This window comes from Scylla paramamosain, chromosome 19 (assembly GCF_035594125.1).
Source record: "Scylla paramamosain isolate STU-SP2022 chromosome 19, ASM3559412v1, whole genome shotgun sequence".
NCBI classification, from domain to species: Eukaryota; Metazoa; Arthropoda; class Malacostraca; order Decapoda; family Portunidae; genus Scylla; species Scylla paramamosain.
In genome coordinates, this window is record NC_087169.1 from 9,053,250 (window position 1) to 9,068,627 (window position 15,378).

Here is a 15,378-nt window from a genome sequence, read left to right on the forward strand (position 1 = left end):
GTGTCAGCTGGCCACAAGCTGCAGCCAGGAGGCGCGCAATTTAATTCGTCAAATATGGGACCACGATCGTGGTCAGGAGGCACTTCCCTCAAAGCCACGATCGTGGTCCGGAGCACTGATAGGGTTAAAAATGAAATAATCAGTATTCATCTAACCACCCCCTGGTTTAATCAGTAGAATTCTTATAACTAAGGTGTTTTATTCAAGTAAAGACTGCACAGGGAGCTTTGTGTGGGTGGGTGTCGTATGTGCGTGTGTTGTATCCCCCTCCCTCTTTGTACCCCCTCCCCATAGCAGCAGCACAGAAGAGTATTTTGAGACACTTTCTCACACACAGTCACTACCCAGCAGTTAAAAGAAGCAGATGTACTGAGACATGCTCTAATATTTGAAGGAGACTAAGGCGGGATAATAGTTAACCAGGTCAGTTGCCTTAAGGGAATAAGTGAGTCATTACCAGCCGTACACCCTGGCCTATTTATATAGAAAAGGAGTCTCCATAGCAGTCTGCCAGTAAGGATAGTTGTGTATTACATGTACTATACCCAGGGAAGTGACTCCTCGGCACTGTATGAGTCAAGGCTAAGCTTACACAGTGAGTGGTGAATGACTCCTGTGTGGTTGTGGGCATTCATCTATAGTAGTTTCTCGTGTCTTTTGTAAGTAAACTTGTGTCTTAAATGCTACTGCTGGCTGATTCAGTTCAGCTGCAGAGGACCTAAGTAATTAGCTGCATAGTGAACTTTACTCCCTCCTCAGGTCCTGACAAGGCCTACTGTCCAGGAGGCAGTAAACAACACTGCTCAGCTTGAGGCTATAACTGGGCAGTGAGAGGACCGTCACAGAGGGCAGAAATCTAATGGGGTATTATACCTTGACCATATAAGTGTTATTGTATGTTAACTGTTTTTTTCCTAGATGTGATTGTCAATTCTTCTGCAGCTGTGGGTGTTAAATTGTTTAGAGTATTTCCCTTATCTGTGGGTAGGTGAAACAGACTGGCAACCTCAACTTAGTGTGACCTGGAGTTATAACATTTATGAAGAGGGTACAGGAGTCACAAGGGACTCTGTACATCTGTCTGTGAGCCCCGCACTGAGTTCATGTAAGAAGTGACTCAGTGAACCTAATCCAGGTGCAGTAGCTTTGTGAAAGGGCAGGGATTTGTGGTTGTAACAATATATTATGAGGGTCATAGGCAGCAACAGGAATAAACCTGTAGAACACAGGCATCTGCAGCTGGCAGGATGACTATTCACACCTACATCAGAATCAGATCATATCAGCTCAGTTCTGACCATCACCTGGCCACAATCTGAAGTTTCCAATGGGAAAAATTCTTCTTCCAGAACATCAGAGTATCCCAAAGAAGGAAAAAGAGCTGCCATAATGTTGAAAGGGCATACACAAAGACCAATAAATGCAAAAAATCATGACATGTTGATGTGGCCACCACAGTACAAACATTGGAGTGCACGTCCACAGCCAATACCCCCAATACCCGGGGGCATGATACATTCAATTTAAAGGTGTATATTGGTGTTACAGTAACCCTCATTACACTGCATCCCATTATGTCGGATTTCTCATTTATCGGACATGTATGGCCTACGGACCATCTATCTGATTTATCAGATAAAGCTTGGTAAATGAGGTGGAATGTTCAGCCAGCAGCAGCAGTGGTGAGGGAGTGAGTGAGAGTGGGAGGGAGGGAGGGAGAGTGTGAGTGGTGGTGGTGGTGATGGTGAGTGCACACCACACCCACACACTGCATCTGCCACAGTCTCAAGGTGACCAGACCTCAGGATTTTTCACAACATCTTGGGATTTCACACTTCATCTTGGGAATTTTTTGCAGAAATGCCTCAAATCTTGAGATGTTTAATGTCGTTAACTGTATCTCCAAGAGTTAAGGTAGATATGCATTCATGAATGTTTTTTTTTCTAATGGTGGTATTAATTTCTTGGCATTCTACTCTGGTTGATTGAGAATGGAGTTATGGTCCTTGTTGAGTATGGATAGTTAGGTGACACTGATAGCAATTTTTTTTTTTTTTTTTTTTGCAGGGGGAGGGGTAGGGGGGGTTGTCAGTTGTAGATGAAATGGTGTGTGAGGGGGAATGTGATGGCTGCTTTTATTGGATCTTCTCCTTTATTGTCATGGCTTCCTCTCAATTAGTCTGATATAACAAGGGTTGACTGTATTTATTTTTGTCCTGTGGGTGCAATTCACATGGGATAGAGCCTAAGCTATGTGTGATGCAAGTTAGATGTGAAACAAACTACAACCTGAACTGCAAAATATAGAAACCACTAAAACAGTTCCACATTACTGGGATTTTAGTTGTATTTTCTTATCAAGGTTTGATACTTACAACTTTAGGAGGAGGCAGTAGACACCTGTCGAAACGATAATTACTCCCAGTGAGGTCTAAAGCACTGTTCAGGGGGTGCTGTGAACTTATCATTAAACCCAGCTGTGACCTCACTGAACGATTCCCTTTGTGTCTCACAACACAAGGGGGCAGTCACAGCCTGCCCTCTAAAGACAACTCTCTTCCTCCTCACAAAACTACAAGCACCTAATAACACACACACCCTTCACCCAAACACTTTTAAAATCATCATGGCGACTCCTACACCAGCCTCGGAGTCTCCATCTGGGGAGGGGACCATAAATGTCCCCAGGTCGGACTACCTTTCTATCGACGACCCTAAGTGTCTTGACACCCCCCTCAATTTTTTCTTCATTAACTTCTGCAACATTTGCGGTCTAAGATCTAATTTTCAATCTGTAGAACACCACCTCTCCTCTTCTAAACCTCATCTTCTTTTCCTCACTGAAACTCAGGTGTCTGAGGCAATTGACAGTAGCCCCTTTTCTGTTCCCTCCTACTTTCTCTATCCTCATTTTCGATCCAAAGCTGGATGCTGCATTTATGTGCTCAATGACTTAACCTGTTCTCGTGCCCACGCTCTTGAATCTTCCGAGTTTTCCACCATCTGGCTACGACTACAGAGTCACTCTCATACTAAATTTATCTGTGCTGTATACCTCTCTCCTAACTCCTGTGACTATAAGAAATTCTTTGACTACTTAACTTCGAAAGTGGAGCACATTCTGACCCTCTTCCCTTTTGCAGAGATCTACATTCTTGGAGACTTCAAAGGTCACCACCAGCTTTGGCTTTCCTCTCCCTTCACTGACCATCCTGATGAACTAGCCTACAACTTTGCTATCCTCCATGACCTAGAGCAATTGGTGCAACACCCTACTCGTATTCCTGACCGTCTTGGAGATACGCCCAACATTCTTGACCTTTTCCTGACCTCTAATCCTTCTGCTTATGCTGTCACCCTTTCTTCTCCGTTGGGCTCCTCCGATCACAATCTCATATCTTTATCTTGTCCTATCACTCCAATCCCTCCTCAGGATCCCCCTAAGCGAAGGTGCCTCTGGCATTTTGCCTCTGCTAGTTGGGGGGACCTGAGGAGGTATTTTGCTGATTTTCCTTGGAATGACTACTACTTCCGTGTCAGAGACCCGTCTTTGTGTGCTGAGCGCATAACAGAGGTGATAGTGTCTGGCATGGAGGCATACATTCCTCACTCTTTTTCTCATCCTAAACCTTCTAAACCTTGCTTTAACACAGCTTGTTCTTGTGCTATACATGACAGAGAGGTGGCCAACAAAAGGTACTTAAGCCTTCCATCACCAGAATCTCATGCACTTTATATTTCTGTCCGGAACCATGCCAAGTCTGTTCTCCAATTAGCCAAAAACTCCTTCATTAACAGAAAATGTCAAAACCTTTCAAGATCTAACTCCCCTCGTGATTTCTGGCATCTAGCCAAAAATATCTCCAATAACTTTGCTTCTTCTTCTTTCCCTCCTCTACTTCAACCAGATGGCACCACTGCTATCACATCTATTTTTAAAGCTGAACTCTTTGCTCAAACCTTTTCTAAAAACTCTACCTTGGGTGATTCTGGGCTTGTTCCTCCCTCTCCTCCACCCTCTGACTACTTCATGCCACCTATTAAAATTCTTCGCAATGATGTTTTCCATGCCCTCGCTGGCCTAAACCCTCGGAAGGCTTATGGACCTGATGGGGTCCCTCCTATTGTTCTCCGAAACTGTGCCTCCGTGCTTGCACCTTGCCTAGTCAAACTCTTTCAGCTCTGTCTGTCAACATCTACCTTTCCTTCTTGCTGGAAGTTTGCCTACATTCAACCTGTTCCTAAAAAGGGTGACCGCTCTAATCCCTCAAACTACCGTCCTATTGCTTTCAATTCCTGCTTATCTAAAGTTTTTGAATCTATCCTCAACAGGAAGATTCTTAAACATCTATCACTTCACAACCTTCTATCTGATTGCCAGTATGGGTTCCATCAAGGTCGCTCTACTGGTGATCTTCTGGCTTTCCTTACTGAGTCTTGGTCATCCTCTTTTAGAGATTTTGGTGAAACTTTTGCTGTTGCCTTGGACATATCAAAAGCCTTTTGATAGAGTCTGGCACAAAGCTTTGATTTCCAAACTACCCTCCTACGGTTTCTATCCTTCTCTCTGTAACTTCATATCAAATTTCCTTTCTGACCGTTCTATTGCTGCTGTGGTAGACGGTCACTGTTCTTCTCCTAAATCTATTAACAGTGGTGTTCCTCAGGGTTCTGTCCCGTCACCCACTCTCTTCTTATTATTCATTAATGATCTTCTAAACCAAACATCTTGTCCTATCCACTCCTACGCTGATGATACCACCCTGCACTTTTCCACGTCTTTTCATAGACGTCCAACCCTTCAGGAGGTAAACATATCACGCAGGGAAGCCACAGAACGCCTGACTTCTGATCTTTCTAAAATTTCTGATTGGGGCAGAGCAAACTTGGTATTGTTCAATGCCTCAAAAACTCAATTCCTCAATCTATCAACTCAACACAACCTTCCAGACAACTATGCCGTCTTCTTCAATGACACTCAACTGTCCCCCTCTTCTACACTGAACATCCTCGGTCTGTCCTTTACTTATAATCTGAACTGGAAACTTCACATCTCACCTCTAGCTAAAACAGCTTCTATGAAGTTAGTTGTTCTGAGACGTCTCCGCCAGTGTTTCTCACCCCCCCAGCTGCTAACTCTGTACAAGGGCCTTATCCGTCCATGTATGGAGTATGCTTCACATGTCTGGGGGGGTTCCAATCATACTGCTCTTCTAGACAGGGTGGAATTAAAAGCTTTTCGTCTCATCAACTCCTCTCCTCTAACTGACTGTCTTCAGCCTCTCTCTCACCGCCGCAATGTTGCATATCTAGCTGTCTCATACCGCTATTTTCATGCTAACTGCTCTTCTGATCTTGCAAACTGCATGCCTTCCCTCCTTCCACGGCCTCGTTGCACAAGACTTTCTTCTTCCTCTCACCCCTATTCTGTCTACCTCTCTAATGCAAGAGTTAACCAGTATTCTCAATCATTCTTCCCTTTCTCTGGTAAACTCTGGAACTCCCTGCCTGCTTCTGAAGTGGCATGAAGTAGTCAGAGGGTGGAGAAGAGGGAGGAACAAGCCCAGAATTGTCCAAGGTAGAGTTTTTAGCAAAGGTTTGAGTGAAAAGTTCAGCTTTAGAAATAGGTGTGATAGCAGTGGTGCCATCTGGTTGAAATAGAGGAGGGAAAAAAGAAGCAAAGTTATTGGAGATATTTTTGGCTAGATGCCAGAAATCATGAGGGGAGTTAGATCTTCAAAGGTTTTGACATTTTCTGTTAATGAAGAAGTTTTTGGCTAGTTGGAGAACAGACTTGGCATGGTTCTGGGCAGAAATATAAAGTGCATGAGATTCTGGTGATGGAAGGCTTAAGTACCTTTTGTGGGCCACCTCTCTATCATGTATAGCACGAGAACAAGCTGTGTTAAACCAAGGTTTAGAAGGTTTAGGATGAGAAAAAGAGTGAGGAATGTACGCCTCCATGCCAGACACTATCACCTCTGTTATGCGCTCAGCACACAAAGACGGGTCTCTGACACGGAAGCAGTAGTCATTCCAAGGAAAATCAGCAAAATACCTCCTCAGGTCCCCCCAACTAGCAGAGGCAAAACGCCAGAGGCACCTTCACTTAGGGGGATCCTGAGAAGGGATTGGAGTGATAGGACAAGATAAAGATATGAGACTGGAATCGGAGGAGCCCAATGGAGAAGAAAGGGTGACAGCATAAGCAGGATTAGAGGTCAGGAAAAGGTCAAGAATGTTGGCCGTATCTCCAAGACGGTCAGGAATACAAGTAGGGTGTTGCACCAATTGCTCTAGGTCATGGAGGATAGCAAAGTTGTAGGCTAGTTTACCAGGATGGTCAGTGAAGGGAGAGGAAAACCAAAGCTGGTGGTGAACATTGAAGTCTCCAAGAATGGAGATCTCTGCAAAAGGGAAGAGGGTCCGAATGTGCTCCACTTTGGAAGTTAAGTAGTCAAAGAATTTCTTATAGTCAGAGGAGTTAGGTGAGAGGTATACGGCACAGATAAATTTAGTATGAGAATGACTCTGTAGTCGTACCCAGATGGTGGAAAACTCGGAAGATTCAAGAGCGTGGGCATGAGAGCAGGTTAAGTCATTGCGCACATAAACGCAGCATCCAGCTTTGGATCGAAAATGAGAATAGAGAAAGTAGGAGGGAACAGAAAAAGGGCTACTATCAGTTGCCTCAGACACCTGAGTTTCAGTGAGGAAAAGAAGATGAGGTTTAGAAGAAGAGAGGTGGTGTTCTACAGATTGAAAATTAGATCTTAGACTGCAAATGTTGCAGAAGTTAATGAAGAAAAAGTTGGGGGGGGTGTGAAGACACTTAGGGTTGTCGACAGAAAGGCAGTCCGACCTGGGGACATTTATGGTCCCCTCCCCAGATGGGGACTCCGAGGCTGGTGTAAGATTCGCCATGATAATTTGGAAATTTTTGAGTGAAGGGTGTGTATGTTATTAGGTGCTTGTAGTTTTGTGAGGAGAATGAGAGTTGTCTTTAGAGGGCAGGCTGTGACTGCCCCCTTGTGTTGTGAGACACAAAGGGAAACATTCAGTGAGGTCACAGCTGGGTTTAATGATAAGTTCACAGCACCCCCTGAACAGTGCTTTAGACCTCAATGGGAGTAATTATCGTTTCGGCAGGTGTCTATTTATGCCACTATAATGTGAAAACAGACAAAAATAAATGATAGCTGTCACACTACTGCAGTGCTGCCACATCTGCCACACAATACAGTGTACATCATGTTGTGGTAATGCCACACCTCTGTCACATTGCCATATCATGTATGTCCAAATAATAAACCAGGTGTATGCTTGATTTAATGTCCAGACACAGATATGTTTGAATATTGATGAGTTCAATTCTTAAACATCTGGATAGTGGAACGATTACTTTATATGCAGGGTGTCCCATGAGTTTAGGTACATACTTTGTGATTTGATAGTTAAAGTAATTCTAAGTCAAAAATACTCTATACACATATGCTGTGTTTTGCTTTATTTTGCAAGAAATTAATGTGCAAGTTGTGCGTTGCAGGAACTGTTCACCTGGGTGGGCCTCTGCCTCCTTCCTTCTTGCCCTGTCTTGATACATATTCAAGTGGTGCCTTGCGACATTGTGATAATCTTTTGTGTACAATATATGCAGTCAAAGCCTTACAGGAAACAGTTAGCAAATGACAGGTTAAATTTCTGTATGTGTCATTGAAGAAAATATACAGGTAACACAGCAATACAGTGGTTAAGTGCTACTTTACAGCAACACAGTGTATAAGTGCTACTTTTTAAACATATGTGGCAACTTGCCAGCTTCACAACAACTGCCCAGTGTTCCCATCACTCCTGTAAATCTCCCTTTAGATTAAATGATATTCTTTCTAAGTGATGAGAAATTGCGCTATGTTCTGTGAATTTTGGCCCTTTACATATTTGTGTGTTTGTATTCTTGTACTGATGGTGGGGTTTCATATTATTATTTGAATGATACTGTCTTGAGCTGTTCACATATGTTTAGCTGCTGCAGAAGTACTGGGAATAGGCCACATCCTTTCTCAAATGGATGTTGACACACTCTGTACAATAAATACTCTGCTATCTGGGTGTCTTCTGTCTGGGTACCTGTGTCTGTATTCTGCTGCTACAACCTGGGCATTCCCATCATGAATATTATCACATGAATATCATTCAAATAGTCAAGTGTTACTGAATGTGAAAGGTTTCTTCACTATAGCAAAAAGATGCACTTTGGCAGTCAGCTGACTGACGAGGCCTGTCGCTTCAGTGTCACGATGTCAATTGTTGAGTGCTGAGGGGATGACAGTTGCAGTGAGCTGTCATGTATGTTTAAAAAGTAGCACTTAACAACCACTATATTGCAGTGTTACCTGTACATTTTCTTCAGTGACACATACAGAAATGTAATCTGTCATTTGCTAGCTGTTTCCTGTAAGGCTCTAACTGCGTAGATTGTACACAAAAAAATTATCTCTTAATGATGCGCAGCGCCACTCGAGTATAAACCAAGCTGCGGCAGGAAGGAAGGAGGTGGAGCCCCACCCAGGTGAGCAGTTCCTGCAACACATACTTTACATGTTAATTTCTCTCAAAATAAAACCAAACACAGCATATGTGTATAGAGTATTTTTGACAGAATTACTTGAACTATCAAATCCCGAAGTATGTACCTTAACTCACGGGACACCCAGTATAAGTCTTATTGAAGTCTACAGCATTGACTGCATTGCTAAATCTATAGTGTCTTCGCATCTTTTGGTAGTCCAGATGTTTGGAGACAATGCTCAACCTTATTATATCAAGAAAGCACATAATATAATTTATTTCTTCACTCAGTAAGTTATTAAGGCAAACATACCTTCTTGTTTTGTAGTTTCCAGACATCTGTGTCATATGATGAGCCTTTTTTATCTTGGTGCTCTGCTTTTAGGTACTCCAGTAATGACTGCAAAAACAGGGACATATTCAAACTTTATCCTTTCTTATGCATTTCATATATTCTTCATCACAATGATGAAACTCAATAGACATTTGTTTAGGGACAGATAGGATTGTACTGTCAGAAATTTACTATAATTCCAAAAAGACATCATATATTAATTTGGTGATGAGCAACAACTTACTATTATAATTTAAATTAAAATAATTAAAGAAACATGCATAACTAGCAATGATTTGGGGATTGGGTAGTACTGGAACCCCTCTGCATATAAGCACATACAACATGCAGTCATGGCAGATCTGTTTAGACTTCTAATGCAGCTAAACTCTCTTCACATCATTCCATGCCAATGAAGCCCAGCTAAATAACCTACCATGTAGGACTGTAGGGCTGCTAGGTTACTTAGTAACATTCCAAGTCTGCCTGATTCAAGGTGAATTGATTATTCATTTATAACATGGGACTCCTTATCAATATTCCAGAGTATTTTCACAAGGTATATTGTGCAGAATTTTATGCAAAATGAACATGAGAAGAAGTGCCTTGCAATTACCTGACACAGAAATGTGTTACTTTTTTGTTACCCAGTATTATTACATGTTTCAGTCCACAAACACTTGCAGACAAGTTCCCAGTTCCACTACTAAGCCAAGGCACCCTTGCTGGCTTGCACATCTGTTCAATGTTGTGCAACACTGTGCATGCATACAGTGTGTTGTGACTGCATGTTGAACTGCAGCTATTTCTAGAATATGTGTTTCCAAACATGCACACAAAAACACTCGCATAAAGATGACAATTTATGAGTCGCCTGATCTGAGAGGCTGAGATAGCCAGTCTCTAAGTTTGTCTTTCTTGTTTTGCTTGTGTTTTACCTTGAATCTTATCCATGTACTGGTGAGAGAAAAAAAAAAAAAAAGGAAAGCTGCTTTCAGGCTCTAGAAATATTTTACAATGGCCAGCTTATGTGAGAAATTGCTTTTCAATAGGTTTTTTGTGGGCCTTGAAGCTTTTCACTAGGGCACGGCAAACTCTCACAGAAATTTGCAATTTGGAGGGGTTTATGTCCCCTAACCCATAGAATTACAGAAGAAGCAATGTAGGAAATATTTTCAAATAGGGAGTTGCACATATGCAAAACATGAAATACCAAGTGCTGCTGGATGACAGACAAATGAAATTGCCTGTGGGACCCAAATCTTTGGAACATTCATGAAAATAGTCTGATACTTCACAGGAATAAAGTAAAATACAAGATGCATGAAATTCTCTTACATATACTGATAGAATAAAAATGTCACTTAATGTCCTTCAGATGCGAAAAATTATATAATCTTACCTCTAAACACCATTCATTGTTATGCAGCATGGAGTCATAGTAGCTAATGCATTTTGTCTTGAAGTCCACAACAGACATGCACCAATGCATTCCCAAATGAATGGGTACAAGAAGCATGTCATAACTGAATAGGTCCACCTAAAAAAGAAAGAATAAAGACAGGATCAGAAGCCAGCAGGTGGAAGAGACGGTGGATAAGGCATAGATTGACAGTCCTTTTGACTTCAGAAATCTATACCTACATTAAAATAGGGCATATAACTAATATAAAGCTGACACCCCAGAAATGATGCAATACTTGAGTACCTACCTAATTCATTCCATTGTTAGAATTTTCAGTGTTGCATGGTATTTTTTTTGGGGGGGTGTGGGGGCTGGGTTGGGGAGCAGCATTTGGGTAGGGAGGAGCCTTCTACTGCACTACTTTTCTCTTTAACCCCTTCACTACAAGGTATGCAGTGTGGCCCGATACCACAGTACGAGGGACAGGCACCTTTTCAAGGATTATTTTGCCTGTTTTGTTATTCTTATATTTCATTTTATAACTAATTTTAAGCAAGAAAGGTATACATGTCATATGTAACCGGGCACCAAATAATTCTGTTCATATACCCAATTTTCTTGGGATGTTAGGTAAAAAGCAGCTCTCTCATAACTTCCCAACCAGCTCATCATCAGAGAAAAGTCTGAAGACGTCTGAGAAGGATACAAGTAATGAGTCCCCAAGAGCAAGATTCAGTCCAGAAAATTAAAAAAGAAACTATGGTGGTCAATTAGGACACTTGTCAGAAAATATGTCTAGTCTCAACCTCCAACCTCCTCAACCTCCCTCATCTCAACGTCAGGGCCATCAATATCATCATAACAAGAATCTTTGTCGTCATCACTATCATCTATATCTGGGGTAAATTCATCCATGCTACCATCAAAAAGATCATCCATAATATATGGAAGACACACAAACCCCTTTCAGCACCAAAGAATCAACCTTCTGCTAGCAAGGGAGTTGCCATATGACTGATACTGAAGTTATTTATTTTATGATTGGCTGACAGGTTAAGGGGGGTGCAGCCAAAGATCTGAGTGATTGAGGCATGTGAAGGCCATCTGACTCTGCCTGCATCACAAAACAAGATTTCAAAATCTCATTGTGTTGAACACAAGGTAGTGATGTGCCTGGCATGTCATCATACGACTGCATGGCTGAGCAATGACGTGCCTCATGTGTCATCATAGTAAAGGGGTTAAACACTACTATATTAAATTAAGTTTTTGGTAAGTAAATCATGTTACATTCTACAACCCACAAAAATAATGGTGGAACACATAAATGTAACTAACTTGGACTTAAGTCATTATTATAGTTGGACTCATGAAATGTCATGTACTGTTTGTAGTTGAATCCCTCTCAAAGTTTCTCATTGTTTTAAAACATGTGGTGCAGTTCAAGGACTGACAAAATAAGGAACTGAAAATTAGAATATCACACATACTTATAAGTGCAGCAATTATTCTGTGATGTACTGTGAGTCAAACTGACAAATTACAGAGCTTCCCATGTATTTTTTTTATGGAAAATAATCCACAAGAATATATTGATAACATCATAGGCATACCCATTTGGGGCAAGAATGGTCACCATTAGTAGAACTTCCTCCCCTCAGACCTTGGATATGACAACACAGTGGTGCGCATTATACGCTGTCAATGAAGGATCAATAGTAACTGTTCACATACAAACACCAATAATAAACTCTTGCTGCACTATATGATGCATTGCTTTATGATATTTCACTTTACAGTTTGTATTTATTACAGAACATATTTTGTTATACAGTGGCTAAATACCACTTTACAATCAATTGTGATCATCATGTGAAGTGGTTCAATGAGATTTGTAAATGATTTTGCATTTCTTGATTCTTTATTGAAACTTAAAATACGAGGGTTTAGAAACCCCTCCCTCACCATCCAGCCCTCCCTCACCAGCAAGCTCTCCCTCACCAATTTGCCCTCCCTCACCTGCCAGCCTTCCCTCCCTCACCAGTCTGCCCTCCTTCCTGTATCAGCCAGCCCTCCCTCCCTCACCATATAACGGCCAAAACCATCATATCAGTTAATAAACTGTTTTATCACATCCAAAATGGGTATTTAAACTGCGTGTGGGTTAGTTGTGAGGTATGATATAAGGGGCAGGTCGGTTCATGGTAACAGTGAAAAGGAAGGTAGCTTTGGGACATTCTGTCATTTTAATACCAGCCATGAGGCAAGTCACATATATTTCCTGCTATCTAGGGGGTCTACAAATCCCTCATATAAGAGGGAACCAGGGAGACCTGACTTGCCCCTGTGTGTGTGTGTTTACCTAGTTGTATCCACCTAGTTGTATAGTACAGGGTTCAAGCAGGGCTCATAGTGTCCTGTTTTCATATCTATATTTATCCAGAATTACCTTAAATTTATGTATGTTCAGTGCTGTAACAACCTCTTCATTTAGACTATTCCAGATATCCACAGTTCTTTGTGGAAAACTGCACTTCTTGATGTCCCTCAACCCTTAAACACTGCCTCTTCCTGATCTTTGAGTGCCCTCTTGTCTCTCCAGCTTCATCTTCTTCCAGCAATACCAACCAGGTCCTGCATATATATCTTCTCAATGTGGTTAACTATTTTATACATCGTTATTAAATCTCCCCTTTCTCTTTTAACTTGCAAAGTTTGCAGTCCCATTTATTCCAGTGTGGTTTTAAATTATCAATTACTGCTGGACACTGTTCATTAATTTCTTACCTTTATGTAGTAGGTAAAATCACTTGTGGCAAGTTTCTGTGGTTTTCAAGTGAATGTCAAAGGTGAACATATAAAATACGTATATTTAGATATATGTACAGAGTTCTGGGAGAAGGATGTGGCGTGTACAGGACATTGGATGTCCTCTGCGTGGTACAGCGTTACACCCTGGCAAGAGACTGTTGGAGTCAGCACAAGGGACGCTTAGCGCCTTCAAAAGATGCTGACAGTAGAAATATGGGCAGGTTGACCATACTCACAGTACATGAATATATTCATAATCATAACTCTCTACTGGCAAGGGGAAAGCTACTTATAGCTTTAGAGAGAGATTAATTATGGAGAATACTTTGATACTATAATGTAGATGCTATCGATTATTTATCGATGGCAATAAAGGAGCATGGAGAGTTCCATGGTGTGTGTGTGTGTGACGTAGGGTGGCGTGATCATATCCATCCCACCCTTATCCGCCAACACCCCACTATCTACACTTATGAATATATGTATATATACACTTTATTGCTAATTAGGTAAGGCATTATAAATACAATACATATCATTATTAATTATGTGACATCGTTACACATTTCCTTCAACTTCTCTTTGTACATTAGGTCTTTCAGCTCGAGTACCATCCTTGTAAATGCCCCCTCAATTCTTTCCAACTGAATTCTTTCCAATTTCTTTATATCTTTCCTCATATGCATAGACCACACCACTGCTTCATATTCCAGCTTGGGACATAACATAATGGCTATAATTTTTTCATCATAGTATTATTCATGAAAGGAAATGTCACCCTAATATTTGTTAACATCCTGTATGTCAAGCCAAATATCTCATTTATATGCCGTTCTGGTGTCAGGGTATCTTGAAAAAACTACTCCCAGGTCTTTCTCCTTGCCCTTTATTATTACTTCTTCCCCCTTTTTATAGTCCCATGCAGGTCTTCTTTTACTCTTTTCCAATTCCATCACATGGCATTTCTTAGCAATCAATTCCAATTTCCACTTTTTGCTCCACCCATAAATCTTGTCAATATCTTTTTGCAACTCCATACAATCAACATGGCTCTTTAACGATTTTGCATCATTAGCAAATAGATCAATATAATTGGTCAAACCCCTCCTCCATATCACTGGTGTATATTTGGAACATAATGGGTGCCAACACTGACCCCTTTGGTACTCTGCTTGTTACATTACTCCAACTTGAACAGGAGTCCCTGATCACAGTTCTCACTTCTCTATCCTTTAAGTAGTCTCTCATCCATTTTAGCATTGTCCCTCTCAGTCCTCCTGTATGTTCCATCTTCCACAATAGTCTTTTTATGCAGAACTTTATCGAAAGCTTTTTTGATGTCCAAGTACACTGCATCTACCCACCCATTTTGTTTTGTACTTCATCTATTACTCTTGTATAGAAACTTAGTAAATTTGTCACACATGACCTTCCTTTTCTGAAACCAAATTGGCTATTTGTTAAAACTTTGATCTCTTCCAAATACTTCACCCACTATTCCTTGATCACTATTTCACAGAGCTTGCCCACAACACTAGTTAATGGCACCAGTCTATAACTTAGTGGCTCAGTCCTCTTTCCTCCTTAGTGTATTGGCACTATATTTGCTCTCTTCCACTATATCAGTGAGCTGTTAATCACATCCCAAATTGGTTCCAAGACCTCCTGTAACCCTCCCTGCCACACTTCCTCATTTGGTTCTGTAAAATCCACTTCCACAATGAACACAGACCTGAAATTCTCATTCATAATTTCACTCATCCCTTCCGCTGTTTGACATATCCTTTCTCCTTTTACTATCTTGTCAATGGTCTCTTTCTGCTTGTCATCTTTCCATTCATATACCTGTAAAAAAACTTGGGCTCTTTTTCACATTTCTTTACCACATCCTTCTCAAATTGTTTCTCATCCTCTCTTCTTATTCTAATATACTCATTCCTTGTCTCCTTATACTGCTCTCTATTATTTTCATTTCTTTGTTTCTTTAGTTTCTTCCAAGCTATATCCTTTCTCTTCTTAGCTTCAGCACATCTGGTATTATGCCAAATATGTTTGCTCCTCTTTACTTTATACACAGGTACATACTTCTGGACACCCTCATTGTACTTCTTCAGGAATGTTTCATATTTCTCTTACACAGTCTTGCCTTCCATAAGTCTCTTCAAATCAATACTCCCAAAGAATTTTCTTAACCCTGTAAAATATGTCTTTGCATGATTTAGTCTCCTGTTTTCATAATCCTCCTTACATGATAGAACCT

At 41.1% G+C, this 15,378-nt stretch overlaps 1 protein-coding gene across 3 annotated transcripts in view; it reads right to left on the bottom strand.

The window, feature by feature from the left end:
• Nucleotides 1-15,378, bottom strand: part of LOC135109616 (uncharacterized) — a 375,792-nt gene that overhangs the window by 18,303 nt on the left and 342,111 nt on the right. For all 3 annotated transcript variants that reach the window (XM_064021045.1, XM_064021044.1, XM_064021043.1), the window contains 2 exons: nucleotides 10,305-10,442; nucleotides 8,882-8,968 (listed from right to left, as the gene is read on the bottom strand). In XM_064021045.1, coding sequence (XP_063877115.1) covers nucleotides 8,882-8,968; nucleotides 10,305-10,442 — 225 coding nt within the window. The remainder of the gene's footprint in view (nucleotides 1-8,881; nucleotides 8,969-10,304; nucleotides 10,443-15,378) is intronic.